General features: G+C 43.0%; 1 protein-coding gene across 2 annotated transcripts in view; it reads right to left on the reverse strand.

The window, feature by feature from the left end:
- LOC116507951 (L-gulonolactone oxidase-like) overlaps window positions 1-14,721 on the reverse strand; it is a 53,375-nt gene that overhangs the window by 14,036 nt on the left and 24,618 nt on the right. For both annotated transcript variants that reach the window (XM_032216378.1, XM_032216377.1), the window contains one exon: window positions 3,671-3,856. In XM_032216378.1, the coding sequence (XP_032072269.1) occupies window positions 3,671-3,856 (186 nt within the window). The remainder of the gene's footprint in view (window positions 1-3,670; window positions 3,857-14,721) is intronic.

Genomic DNA, 14,721 nt, shown 5'->3' on the forward strand with positions numbered 1-14,721 from the left:
TAATGGTCCTGCCTTTGCCAGTATCAGGTATTCAGAGATTCAATTGTTCTGAAGGTTTAATTCCACGTTTGTAGTTAATTGCAATGGATTAATCCACCATACTTTCATTTATTGAAGTACTAACACGGAACACCTTTCAAATGTTTGGTGCTTGCCAGATTTATTAGACCATATGGTGGTTCCTAAACATCTAACATGGTTGATTGCTTGGCTGGTTGTGAGTTATGGGAATTATAGTTCTTCTGGTAATGAGATGGATGGTATCTAAATTAGATTGGTCAATGGATGAATGGATGGATGGATGGATGGATGGATGGATGGATAGATAGATAGATAGATAGATAGATAGATAGGTAGATAGATAGATAGATAGATAGATAGATAGATAGATAGATAGCTGTGGCTGTAGCTGTAGGGATAGGGATAGGGATAGGGATAGGGATAGGGATAGGGATAGGGATAGAGAGATATCAAGCTAGATCTAGATGTTTGTAATATATTAAGTCTTTCAAAGCTGCAGCAACCACAACAAAAAAGCCAATGAGGAGAAGAGGGCGAATTCAATTGTTTGAAAAATTGGCCCATTCACCCCTATTTCTTGTATGCTACCAGTGTCAGTAAAACTGCCCACTCAAGGTCTCTATATTTCCTGAAAAAATAGTATATGAGAAAATCTATGCTTGATGGTCACATCAAAGACCTATTAAGTCATCCTTAAAGTTGGATAGGAATGTAGTAGACTTTTCTTGCAGTTGGTCGTCTGTGTTTGGTATTCAGAGAGCTCATTCTAACTTTCTTCTTCTTCTTTTTACGATCCTGTAATCCCCTTTATCTGGATGGAGTTGGGGGTGACTGAATGGAGCTGAGAGTTTACTGGCCAGATGCCTTTCCTTACGCCTAAGCAGAGTTCGCAGCAGATATTTTCTCTTTGCACCCTGATTGAGAAACATCTGTTCCTGCCTAAGATTGATCTCTCAACTTTCCAAGTGGGAGGCAAGTGTCTTCACCTCTCGGCCACTTTTTGATTCTTCCTAGCTATTTCTACACATTTTCCTTATCTTTATTGCCATCATTTATCAATTGTCTCCCAAACACAATTCTCTGGGTCAAATATGGATTAAAACATGATAATCACATGGCCAATAAGATCTAAGTAATGAAAACTGCATGAAAACTAGACAGTTTGCAATAGTAACAGCATCATCCTTGGAATAAACTTATTCCATATACTTGACTAAATGTCCTTGGAAGCCAGCTCAGGAAATTCCTGTGCGCTGTATCTAAGATAACTTTCCATTAGTCAGATGAATTGGACAATCTCACTTTAAAAAGAGAAAAAATATCTTTGTATTTATTTTCTCTACTCCCTGAATAATGTTACATACCACACCTCACCTTTTAAACTAGAAATGTTCAAAAGTTGTCATTTCTCCTCCGAGGAAAATTGCAGCATGAATTGAGCAAAGTTATGAGGCAAATTGTTCTCATCTGAACCTTTCCCTGCTGTCCCCCTCCAGATGGGTTGGGACAGCACAGTCCCTTTTGACAATGTGGGCTGGGAATTTGGAAAGCAGCCCATCTGCCTACAACAGGCTGCTGTAAGTTATTTGTAGGTCACAGAGACAGAGAGACCAAAATAGCATAGTTTGAGCCTGGTCATTTAACAGATTAACAGAGTTGGAAGGGACCTTGTAAGTCTTCTAGTACAACCCCACACCCAAGCAGGAGACCCTACACCATTTCTGACAAATGGCAGATTGGACTTTCAGTGATGAAGCTCCCATGACTTCCGAAAGCAAACTGTTCCATTGGTTGATTGCTCTCCCTGTCAGAAAAAGTCTCCTTATTTCCAGGTTGAATCTCTCCTTGGTCAGTTTCCATCCATTATTCCTTGCCTGGCCTTTGGGTGCTTTGGGAAATAGCTTGACCCCCTCCTCTCTGAGGCAGCCCTTCAAATATTGGAACATGTCTCCCCTGGTCCTTCTCTTCACTAGACTAGCCATGCTGATTAATTGCAACCGTTCATTGCATGATTTAGCCTCCAGGCCCGTAATCATCTTGATTGTTCTTCTCTGCACTTTCTCTAGAGTCTCAACGTTTTTTATATAATGTGGAGAACTCTGGGTTGATTTATTTGATGATCCATTTGTTGGTTGGCTGTCCGCAATATTCTCAGGAGTCTCCCCCAATACCCTAGGTTAAAAATGTTGATATTCTTCCCATCTTGCTTCTTCAAATTCCAATGTTTGCTTCCATAGATCATCACAAGAATAGCAATAGCAATAGCAGCTAGACTTATATACCGCTTCATAGGGCTTTCAGCCCTCTCTAAGCGGTTTACAGAGTCAGCATATCGCCCCCACAGTCTGGGTCCTCATTTCACCCACCTTGGAAGGATGGAAGGCTGAGTCAACCTTGAGCCAGTGAGATTAGAACCGCTGAACTGGAGATAACAGTCAGCTGAAGTGGCCTGCAGTACTGCACCCTAACCACTGCGCCACCATGCCTAACATGATTTTGAACTTTTGTAGTTATAGATACATCATGACTTTTAAATATCTTTATCAAGGCTTTGATGGCTGCTCCGCCAAGTCATCATCTACAGTTTATTTCGTGACTGCTTGCTTACTATTAATGCCTGAAAGGCAGAAGTTATCCAACACTCTGATATCTCCGTTGTCAATTCTAAGGAATGAATTGCAGGGTGACTCTGCCCACCGCCGGGAGTTCAATCTTGACCGGCTTAAGGGTGACTCAGCCTTCCATCCTTCCGAGGTTGGTAAAATGGGGACCCAGATTGTTGGGGGCAATATTCTGACTCTGCCAACTGTTTAGAGAGAGAGCTGTAAAGCACTATGAAGTGGTATATAAGTGCTAAGTATTATTGATAGTTGTTCTACCTGTTGTCATTAGTTTGGTCTTCTTTAGATTTAATTTTTCATCCCATTTTTCACTATGCTCCTTAACTTTTATTACTGGAGCTTGCATTTTGGGCTACATGTTTAGTGTCATCAGCGTATTGCAAGTTATTGATGTTTCTTCCCCTAATTTTCAATCCATGCTCATGTTCTTCCAATCCATTTTCCCTTAATATATATTCAGCATATAGGTTGAATAAATAAATGGAGAGTGAACAGCGCCCATTTATCTTAGAGGCAAACAAGATGAGAATCTTGATATAAAATAAAGCATTCTTAGACGGGTACGTTTGTACTGTAACCAAAGTCTGCCAGAAATTTGTTTTATGGAAGATAACATGAGATGTGAAGTTCTCCAAGTATAAATATATTGAATATACATTGTTCTTTCCTAACGGTGGGAAAAGAAGAGGTAAAATCTTTGGAACACCTGGGGAATGCACACACACACATTTTAGATACTAAGAAATAATTTCCAAAGACCAGATACTCTCTGAAAAGAAACTCAATCTTCCTACTTAGGATCCTCAGCTTAGAAGATTTCCTAACAAATTAGATTAATTGAGACTGCTGTGCATAGAAAAAGAATACTTTGTTAACCAATTACCGTTGCATGCTGGTAGAATTTTTCTAGCAGCTTTGATTCTTCTGAGACATTAAAATATCAAATGGCAACTTGGCCACACAGACACAACACGTGCCTCTCAAAATGGTCTTAAATTATACTTCCCGAACGCAGCATCTGAGCTTACCTCCTTGAGCGTAGAAGGGAAGGTGGTTTCTTGCAAGTAGAATTCTGCGACGCATTGGAACGTGATTGTGAGAACGATGCCCAAACAACCCAGATGTACACAGGCTGCTCGGAAGAGTTCAGGATTCACAGTTTCAGAGCACTCCAGGATGTCCCCTGCAGCTGTCAACAGTGTCATGGCTACCACCTGCCAGGGGGAAAGCAAAGGATCTGGTTGAATCTGGGAATCAGCCAGAGGTGGTATGTATTCAGCCACTTCTGACAGGTTCTAGAGAACCGGTAGCGGAAAGTTTGATTAGTTCGGAGAACCAGCAAATAGGCTGGCCCCATCCCCTGCTGCCTCCCAGCTGATCTTCTTTTGTTGCTCTGAACAGGAGAACGAAGCTGGAAAGCAGGTTAGTGGGGTGGGGAGGGAATGTGGATTTTGCAGTATCCTTCCCTTGCCACGCCCACAAAGCCACGCCCACAGAACTGGTAGTAACAATTTTTGAATTCCACCATTGGAATCAGCCCACCGATCACAGTATATTTGAAGAGTTCTGCTTTACTGTAATTTGCTTGCATGCACCCACCACGAAAGAAGAAACATCTGTCAACTTGCCCAACTGGTAAACCCTGGACCGTGAGTTAAAATTATCATGCATAGTTCTGTGTTCTGACCCCCCTCGTTCCACACCAAAGCACTCCAAGCCAAAGATACTTTACGGAATTTATTAATATACAGACAGGTCCTTGGCAGCAAACTGGCACAGACAAGCCTTGGCAGCAATCCAGCACAGATAAGCCTGGCAGCAATCCAGCCTGCCAAGCTCACAATACTGTTCTCCAACATTAGTTAATGCGTTGACTTCTGCAAAAGGGGCGTGTGCACAAGCATTCCTTTTATAGTCTGGAGAGGAGCCTAATTACCACCAGCTGAGTGCAATTACCTCCTGTAACTGCGCAATTGTTCCTTACACCTATTAGCTCTCCGGTGCCGTGGATCTAGGAACAACTCCCTTGGCTCCTCCCCACTGCTGACGTCCGTATCACACTCCCTTGTCTTCTCCCCACTGGTCCAAGGCTCAGGCGCCTCCTGGTGGCCAACCAGTCTCTCTGCACCCTGCTCGGAGTCGGAACCCTGTCCAGGGTCCTCCACATCCTCCAGAGCCGACTCAAAGGGCCCCTCGCTGTTGGAGTCTGGTAGCACCTCCAACGGCTCCTGCTGGGCCACAACAGTTCTGTGTTCAATTTAACCAAGCTACATTCAGTACAGGTAGTCCTCGACTTACAACAGTTCATTTAATGACTGTTCAAAGTTACAACAGCATTGAAAAAGCTGACTTATGATTGTTTTTCGACATTACAACCTTCGCAGCATCCCCATGATCGTATGATCAAAATTCAGATGCTTGGAACTGATCCATATTTATGACCGTTGCTGTATCCCAGGGTCATGTGATCACCTTTTGCGACCTTCTGACAAACAAAGTCAATGGGGAAACCAGGTTCACTTAACAACCATGTTCCTAACTTATCAACTGCAGTGATTCACTTAACATCTGTGGCAAGAAAGGTTGTAAAACAGGGCAAAATTCACTTAACAAATGTCTCACTTAACAACAGAAATGTTGGGCTCAGTTGTGGTCGTAAGTCAGCGGCTACATGTGATTACATATATACAACATACTAAGATAGTTTTTAAAAAAGTTCCCAGATCAACTATTTCCTTCCTTAATATGTTGCATGAAGTCATATTTCAGGTAGTCCTTGTTTAGTGACCACAGTTGGTATTGGTAACTCAGTCACTAAATGAAGCAGTCATTAAATGAAACTGTCCCTATGCTTACGATCTTACTTCACCTTTACTTGGTTTTACAGATCTGCAAAAGTTGAAAATGTGAGGATTAATCACAGAAATACCTTTTGATCATTATTGTAACAGCCAATGGTTGCTAAATGAGGCAGTCACTTAATGAGGATTACCTGTAATCTGGGTTTACTGAGTTCTATCAGCCAAGCCAACAATATTTCATTGAAGCTGCAGAAGGCCTGATATCTTATGATTTACACATAATTACTTTATTTTATTTTTTTAATGTTTGAAGCTTTTTATGTTGTGCTGTTTTGGGTGTTGATGCTATTTATGATTTTATTTAGCATATTTTCAACATTTATTTTACTCTGAGATTATTGGATTTTATTGATCATGTCATTGTTTTAAATTCTAAACTGCCACAGGGTGGTTTGCTTGGAGTGTGCAGTAGCAACAGGATAAAAGTTTGTAGAGTTTCTCAGTCATCCATGGTTGTCCCAAAGGTGCTTTTTCAAGAAGCAACTGGACTTTCTTGTTTTTAATTTTGAAGACGTTTCACTTCTCATCCAAGGAGCTTCTTCAGCTCTGACAGGATGGTGAGGTGTTGTGGCCCAGCAGGAGCCGTTGGAGCTGCAAACAGACTCCGACAGCAAGGAGCCCTATGAGTTGGCTCTGGAAGATGTGGAGGACCCTGGACAGGGTTCAGACTCTGAGCAGGGACCAGAGAGGATGGTTGGCCACCAGGAGGCACCTGAGGCGTGGAGCAGCGGTGAAAGCCAAAGGGAGTTGGTCCTGGACGCCAGGCAAAGGTGGGCAGATAAATGCAGAGAGCAACTACGCAGATACAGAAGATAATTGGACCCAGGTGGTTGTAATTAGGCTCCTCCCAAGAGAGTATATAAGGAGATACTTTGGGAGGAGGCTGTTTGCAGGATTCAACTAATATACCAACGCTGGAGAAGCTCTTGTGTGTATTTCTTATCTTGGAAGTCTGGATTGCTGCCGAAGTCTTGTCGGTCTGTTTAATTTACTGTGAATAAATTGTCTAGCAGTAATGTTGTCTTGGAGTGCCTCGGAGTACAGGGGATCAGAACAGTGAGGAATGGAAGGATTTATATTCCTTGCAGACAGCTGGTAATCTGCACCCTTTTAGAAGGTTGTTGAAGCACTTTATCCATTTATCCATGTCTTCAGGGTCACCTGAGTAGTGCTCCCGGTTCCTGTAGCCTGCAATTTTTCCTCTAGAAATCCATTCCTACTCCCACACCATTCAAAGGGTGTTCATCCCAAATTGTATAGCTAAAAGTCTGTAGAGATTCTCAGTCATCCAGGTCATGGTTATCCCAAAGGTGCTTTTTCAGGAGGCAATTGGGCTTTTTTTTTTCTTTTTCAGATGTTTTGAAGAAGTGAAACATCTTCTAAAGAAAAAAAACAAGAAATCCAGTTGCCTCCTCAAAAAGCACCTTTGGGACTATCAACAGGATAAATCATTCAACAAGATAAATCAACATGATAAATCCTTCGATCAAGTGAAAGCATAATGCGGTGGGTTGGTTGGTTTCGGTACAGCATGTGATGCAAGCATAGATGCTATGTTTTCTTAGCCTAAATGCACTAAGTGAACCTAGCCACCCAGTTGCTAATACCACCCTTACATGCTCATTAACCCTGTTGGTGCCATTGCACTCATCCAAGGCTAACTGAAGACAAACAACTGAATATATGCTCATCCCATTGGAACACATTGCCTTGAGTCAATCTGAAGCACCACAACTTCTACTGCATCTATCTCCAGCTTGGTGACTTTCAGATTTGTTGGACATCAATTCCCATAAATCTTTGGGAATCCAAGAGATCTTGAGAGAAGGATATTTTACCTCCCTTGAATCTTATCTTGGTTTTGCTGTCATCATATTGCATAATGGGTTTGCTCATAAAAGAGTTGTCTTCAGCCACAGTGCTAGCTTCTTTTTGTTTAGGTTATGAAGTGAGCTTGTCAATTGAAAGGTCGGCAGTTTGGCGGTTCGAATCCCTAGTGCCGCGTAACGGGGTGAGCTCCCGCTACTTGTCCCAACTTCTCCCAACCTAGCACGTTAAAAATGCAAGTAGAAAAATAGGGACCACCTTTGGTGGGAAAGTAACAGAATTCCGTGCACCTTTGGCATTTAGTCATGCCAGCCACATGACCACGGAGACGTCTTTTGGACAGCACTGGCTCTTCAGCTTTGAAACGGAATGAGAACCTCCCCCTAGAGTCAGGAACAACTAGCACATATGTGCGAGGGGAACCTTTACCTTTACCTTAACCCTTATATTGGGTATTTCTTAACATTTATTGCATACCCAGAGTCACTTTAGAAAGAGGGGTGGTCATATAAATGCAGGACAGGACAACCTTTTGAGAGCAATCTGCATTTTGGATACAGGAGCAATAAAAGGAACAAACAAAGAAGGCTGCAGATTTGTACGCCTGACCTGATTCAGTGCACAGATTTCAAAATAGACATTCATCTGTGAGTTTTTGATGTAATTATTTCTCACAGATAAATGAGGGAGACTTTAAATTGCTGGAATTCATATGCATCATTACTTGATATTGAACTATTTGACTCGGTACAAAAAAATCTCCCTTATTTGTACGTCACCAGACTCCATACTGATTACCATGAGGGTACTTTGGAGATATTTTAAACACAATGCCACATTAGAGTCATTACAGTTCAACTTCAGGCTAATTTTACCGTAACATTATATTATTACAGCAAAGTCCAAACTGCTCATATTTTTAACAATGGCTGTGCTTGCTTGCTATGCTTACCCATGGTTATCTGAACAATTTTAATTGAAGAAACCCATTTACTGGAATGTCATGATACACTGAACCATAAATTAACCCCATAAGAAGGGAGCCAAAAGTTAGCCAAAGTTGGTGTCAGCTAGTTTGTGATTTCTTGAGTTATAAAATAGAATTACTTTGTAAATCTGTTTATAAAAATGTCTACTTTCTTATCTTCACTTATTTTGGTTCAGTAAAATCTGATTGACTATAAAAAAAATAACATCAGCTTCATTTACCATAAGATCCCTGACTGGGTCAGTTCAATCGTATGATTGATTTAAGAAATAAAAAGAAGCAAAAAATAATAATGATGCTCAACAGAATTCTAAACACAAACCATGCTGAAGGTTCATAGCATTGTGTCTTTGAGAAAAGAGAAAGGAAAATTCCATCACTCATAACTGGCTAATTTAAACTCTAAATTAAAAGTATCTAACAAGCACCAGGAAGATTTACTTTGAACTGATAATTCAGTTTTAACATTCATTTAATGTTTTGTTTCCAATGGGATTTATCAAGTATTGGTTCAGAGAGTCATCCTCAGGAGACAGTATAAAAAAAAAGGTTAGGGTTGTGGCTTTGACTGCAGGATTGAAGTTCTATTGGTTTTTATGCACATTGTATGTGCAAAATATGTAAAAGAGGCCAAAGCTTTAATTGCATAGTCATAGCCATGTGCTTGGCTTATTTTACTCAGTGAAGCGGTTGACATGATGTGCCAGTACCTGGAGGCTGTTAGGGTCTGGATGGGGGTTAACAAGCTTGTACTCAATCCAGACAAGACCGAGTGGCTGTTGTGTTTCCCTCCCAAAAACTTGGTCAATATTCCATCACTCAGGCTGGGGGGTGAAAATCTACGCCCCTCAGACAGGGCTCGCAACTTGGGGGTCCTCCTGGATCCACAGCTGACTTTAGAACACCATTTGTCGGCTGTGACCAGGGGGGCATTTGCCCAGGTTTGCCTGGTGCACCAGTTGCGTCCCTACCTGGACTGGGAGGCGCTCGCAACAGTCACTCACGCCCTCATGACCTCAAGATTGGACTACTGCAATGCGCTCTACGTGGGGCAGCCCTTGAAGAGTATTTGGAGACTTCAACTCATCCAGAACGCAGCTGCACGAGCGATTGTGGGTGCACCTCGGTACACCCATGTTACACCTATCCTCCGGGAGCTGCACTGGTTACCGATCAGTCTCCGGATACGCTTCAAGGTGCTAGTCGTAACTTATAAAGCCCTTCATGGTATTGGATCTGGGTACTTGAGAGACCGCCTGCTGCCAATTACCTCCCACAGACCCATTAGATCTCACAGGGTTGGCCTCCTCTGGGTGCCATCTACCAGCCAATGCCACCTGGCTATTACCCGGGGGAGGGCCTTCTCTGTGGCAGCTCCGGCCCTCTGGAATGAACTCCCCGCAGGGATTCGGACCCTCACCTCTCTCCAGGCCTTCCGAAAAGCCGTCAAAACCTGGCTTTGCCGGCAGGCCTGGGGGTGATGAGTTCCCTCCCCTCTCGACATGTATGGTTGTGCGACTGTTGTCTACTTTTATTATTTGTATTTTGTTTTTTATGTTCCCCTTTTTCCCCCTTGAATTGTTCACCACCCCAAGTCCTCCCGGAGAAGGACGGCATACAAATAATAAAATTCTATTTTATTCTATTCTATTCTTTAATCCCAGCATAAATACTCCTAGTTTCAGGTTTTGTTCAAGTACATCTGCTTCAGCAATATGAACATCTGCAGATCTGAGTCATGACCTTTGATCAACTGCCAAGCTTCTGCAAGGATGTGGAGAATATTGCACTGCTCAATCATTGGCTTTACAGTTTCACTGAGTTGCTAGAGAGGCAAGGTCCCAACCCAAGATAAACTCCTCATTGAGTTTACAGTTGGTAGAAAGGCAAGAGCCTAAGGTGCCATCCCCTCCAATGATTCATAACTAGCATTCTTCCTGAACTGGATGGGTCCCCTAGGTGGAAGATGCTAGATGGTGATGTAAGTAACTGATAGGCAATGTTTTTTGAGATTCCAATTCTTCACACAGTGCGTGATGAAAGCATCCCAGCCATCCATTTTTCCCAACCTAACCCAGTTTTTTTCTCTCTCGGGAGATTTTCTCCAGCAGAGGGCACCAATGGGTTGAAATTCAGGCTACCCTCTGAGTCTCCAGTAGCTCTACAAAGTAAATTTCATCAATCTTCTGATTTGCCTTCCCTACAATCTCACTTGCTGAAAATGACTTCCCAGGGGACAGAAAAAACAAGGGACAGGAAGTAGAGAAAATTAGGAGTCGGAGGCCTTTGGCATGGTACTGCTGCCGTACTAGGTTTTTTTTTTTTTTAATCTCTAGGCAATCTTCTGAGGTCAAAGTGGTTCAGAAGAGATAACAAGCTCTAGGGAAATCACACTAAAATCAATTGAAACAAACCTGTCTATCATTCTGAAAACTTCACAGCCGAGACTCTGCTGCTATTCTAGATAGCCATTAACGGCTTTGACTATATACAATAACAAAGATGGACTTCCATTCTAGCAAGCAAAAGAGGCCATGATATGGGCCAACATCATTGCTTTAAAAATCTGCTCTCTGAACAGTTCTACATCATTCAGTAATCTACCAGATTTGGACTACATCTTACTATGAACTTGAGGACCGGTTCACATTTCCTATGTTTCTCTCTTGCACTCATATATACATGTACGCACACAGCAGTGGTGGGTTTCAATTTTTTTTAGAACCTCTTCTGTAGGTGGGGCCTGCTTTGTGGGAGTGGCTTGCCAGCCATGTGACCGGGTGGGGGAGTGGCTTGCTGGCCATGTGACTGTGGGGGGAATGGCCAACTTGTAAAATGTGGTGAAACTCACTTAACAATGCTCTTGTTTAGCAACCAAAATGTTGGCTCAGAAACTCTGGCATTTGAAGCACGCAACTCTTAAAGCTGTCAGGTTACAAGATTCTTGTACCCCTAACCCTTTAGAAAAAAACCCCCAGGGGTATTCAAACTTGACAGCTTTAAGACTTGTGGACTTCAACTCCCAGAATTCCTGCTCTCGCTCTTCATCTTGATGATGTTCAGATGGGCGGGGGGAGGGAGCTGGAACCGGTTCTAAACGGCACTGTAGATTTGTGGAACCTCTTCTATAGAAAAGGTTAGAACTGGCAGGAACCCACCCCTGGCACACAAACAGAATAGGCTCAACCTCATGCTAAACTATTGCTTAGTTTTGACCTAGTTTGCTATTTGAACCCTAACATTCTTGTTATAAGCTAGCATTTAGATTTAGTGTGTCATGTGAAGTAAGCAAACATGGCTAGTTTAAATAACTGTGCTTAAACAAGCAAGGAATGAACACAAACTCTGACCAATGCTACATCAGAGGTGGTATTGAGCCGGTTCTCTCCGGTTCGAGTGAACCAGTAGTGGCAGCTGGGGGAGGCTCTGCCCACCCGCATGAGCAGTGCTGGCGCATTATGTCGGAGCGGGTGGGCAGAGCCTCCCGCAGCTGCTACTACTGGTTCTCCTGAACCGGAGAGAACCAGCTGAATACCACCTCTGATGTAGCATTGGCATGCACAGATGAGGTGTGTGCGCTCACATTTGCGAACTGGTAGAGAAGGTAAGTGAATCCCACCTCTGCAGCTACATCCTCTGGCAGTGGATGCTATAATCTAATTTATAATATGATGAATTTCCAGTTTTCTACCCTGCATCTCCTACCATTAATCTTCCAATATCACGTTGTGATATTGAGCTGTGGTGGTGCAGTGGTTAGAATACAGTATTGCATGCTAACTTTGCCCACAGCCAGAAGTTCGATCCTGATTGGCTCAAGGTTAACTCAGTCTTCCAGCCTTCTGAGGTCGGTAAAATGAGGACCCAGACTGTTGGGGGCAATATGCTGACTCTGTAAACTGCTTAGAGCAGACTGTAAAGCACTGTGAAGTGGTATATAAGTGCTATTGCTATGTTCATGTACTTTCTCCAAACCATGCCTTATATGCTTCTATCATGCCCTGCTTACCAAGCTCAAGATTCATCCATGGGTATTTGAAAGTTAGGTTACTTTGAGTTGATGTGCATTATATTACTTGGGCTCACATTGCTCTCTTCCAACTGAAATTTGCATTCTGCATTCTGTATTTTGAGACTCTATTTGGGAACTTACTTTGTTTCTTTTACTTGCAGCTGCAGAAATTCCTGATTCTGTTTCCTGGACCACTGTTGAAGTTGTAAGAGCCCTGTGCTCTTTTGCAACTGGTTACCTAAATATTCCCATTACGCATTTACTTTTGTTCACACATTTGTATGTCACACTCCCGGTCGGTTCTGAGAAGTCGTCTGTATGTCGACATGCCCTTATTTACAAGCACTTGTACCAGAAGAAAAACGCGGCCACTGTAAAACTTTCTTCAGAAGTTTTCAGGCAGGAAAATGATGCTCAGAGGCAGAAAGAGACAAGGAGGCAACATTCATCAAATATGTCTTCCTTTCTCAACCCCTCATAGCACAGGCTGTCTTGTCTTTGCTGCACTTTCTCCCCATTTCCTAAGGTTTTTCCCCTTTGTTTTTTCCCCTCAGAACTGTTTCTGTCAGCTGCTCGTACATTTTATGCCTTCTTGGTTCTCAAAAAGGCCATTCGATCATCTCTTTTGTCTTCCAATTGATTACCTGCCCCATCTTGTTAGCTTTCCCTCTCTTTCTTTTCCACAGCCTTCTCTTGTCGGGCCTTACAACTCACAGAGTTTTGTGGGAGAAAAAGTATTAGCCACATTCAAACGTAGGTAATCTAGCTAGCCACCATGTCTGAACCAGGGAGAGCAATTTGTCTTACAAGTAGCCACAAATGGCTATTCCTGGGCTACAGATAATTGGAAGAAGGAATCAAAGCTCTGAGTTTCATCTTAGCTCCACCTCATACCATTTCATGGTTACAAATCCTCACACTTACATGGCAGCGAAGAGCATCCTATTCTGCAATGTTATGTCAATATTCATGAATTAATGCAAATGAGCCTTTATATGGATCCTCTATGTTTGCATGTGCATTTGCAAGTATAGGTAGCCCTTGGCTTCAAATAAGACCAGAATTTCTGCTGCTAAACAGGATGTTAAGTGAGTCACAGCTGATTTTATGACTTTCTTCTTTATTACCACAGTTGTTAAGTGTATCACTCAGTGGTGGGCTCCTGCCAGTTTGGACCACTTCAGGTGAACCAGTAGTTCTGACCAACAGCTGGGCCCACCCACTCGCCCTGCGCTATCTCATCCTATATAATCGCCATTCTTTTGATGCCGCGCATGCTCACATTTTCGGTTCTGGGCAAACTGTTTGTTACCGTCCACCTCTGGAATCACTACAGGTTTTTAGTAACTCATGTAATTGTTAAGTGAATCCAGCTTCCCCTGTTGAAATTGATCAAGGGAAGCCAGTTGGGAAGGTCTTAAGTAGCTCTCACATACCCCTGGAATGCTACAGCTGTCACAAAATACACTACCATGGGTAGTACAGTTGCCATGGGTACAGATTTTAATCATGTGACCGTGGATTACTATGACTGTTCTAAGTGTGGACATGTCACTTTTTTCAGTGCCATTGTAACTTTGAGTGGTTGCTAAATAAATGATTGTTAGTTGAGGACTACCTGTACTTGAAATGTATATATCCGTGATGGCGAACCAATGGCATGCGTGCCACAGGTGGCATGTGGAGCCATTTGTTAGGGCAGGTGAAGCCTCCGGAGGGAGAAAAACAACCCAATGCACAAACCGGAAGTTCGGGAACAGATTTCCAGTTAGTGTGTTGGGGAGTTTTTCACCCTCTGGAGTCTTCAGGGAAGCCTCCTGAGGGCAAAAAATGGCCGGGTTGCTCATTGGGCCATTTTTCTCCCTCCGGAGGCTTTAGGGAAGCCTCCTGAAGTCTCTGGAGGGCCTCTGAGGGGGAGGGCAGGGGAGGCCATTTTCACCCTCATCAGGCTTCTAGAAAGCCTCTGGAGCCAAGAGAGGGCGAAAAACGGGTCCATCACATGCCAAAGATGGAAGATTGGACCATGTGATGAACTTGTGGGTGTGGGGGCAAGGTCTTGAACTTTCAACGAGGTGGAAAACCCAGGAAGCTGTCAGGTTTGGGTTTTCCACAGATGTACCAACATGTCTCTCTTATTAAATTGGAACTTTGAGGAAAGCTCTGCCTTGGACTCTGATTTAATTCTGGATGATATTTGGAATGCTGACAACAGTACTACAGACTATTTCTGCTGCCTGCCAGCTGCCTGCAGTTTGTCAATTCAAATGTCACCACGCTCAAGGTTGACTCAGCCTTCCATCCCTCCAAGGTGAATAAAATGAGGACCCAGATTGTTGGGGGCAATATGCTGACTCTGTAAACCACTTAGAGAGGGCTTTAAATCACTGTAAA

Source organism: Thamnophis elegans, chromosome 4 (assembly GCF_009769535.1).
Source record: "Thamnophis elegans isolate rThaEle1 chromosome 4, rThaEle1.pri, whole genome shotgun sequence".
NCBI classification, from domain to species: domain Eukaryota; kingdom Metazoa; phylum Chordata; class Lepidosauria; order Squamata; family Colubridae; genus Thamnophis; species Thamnophis elegans.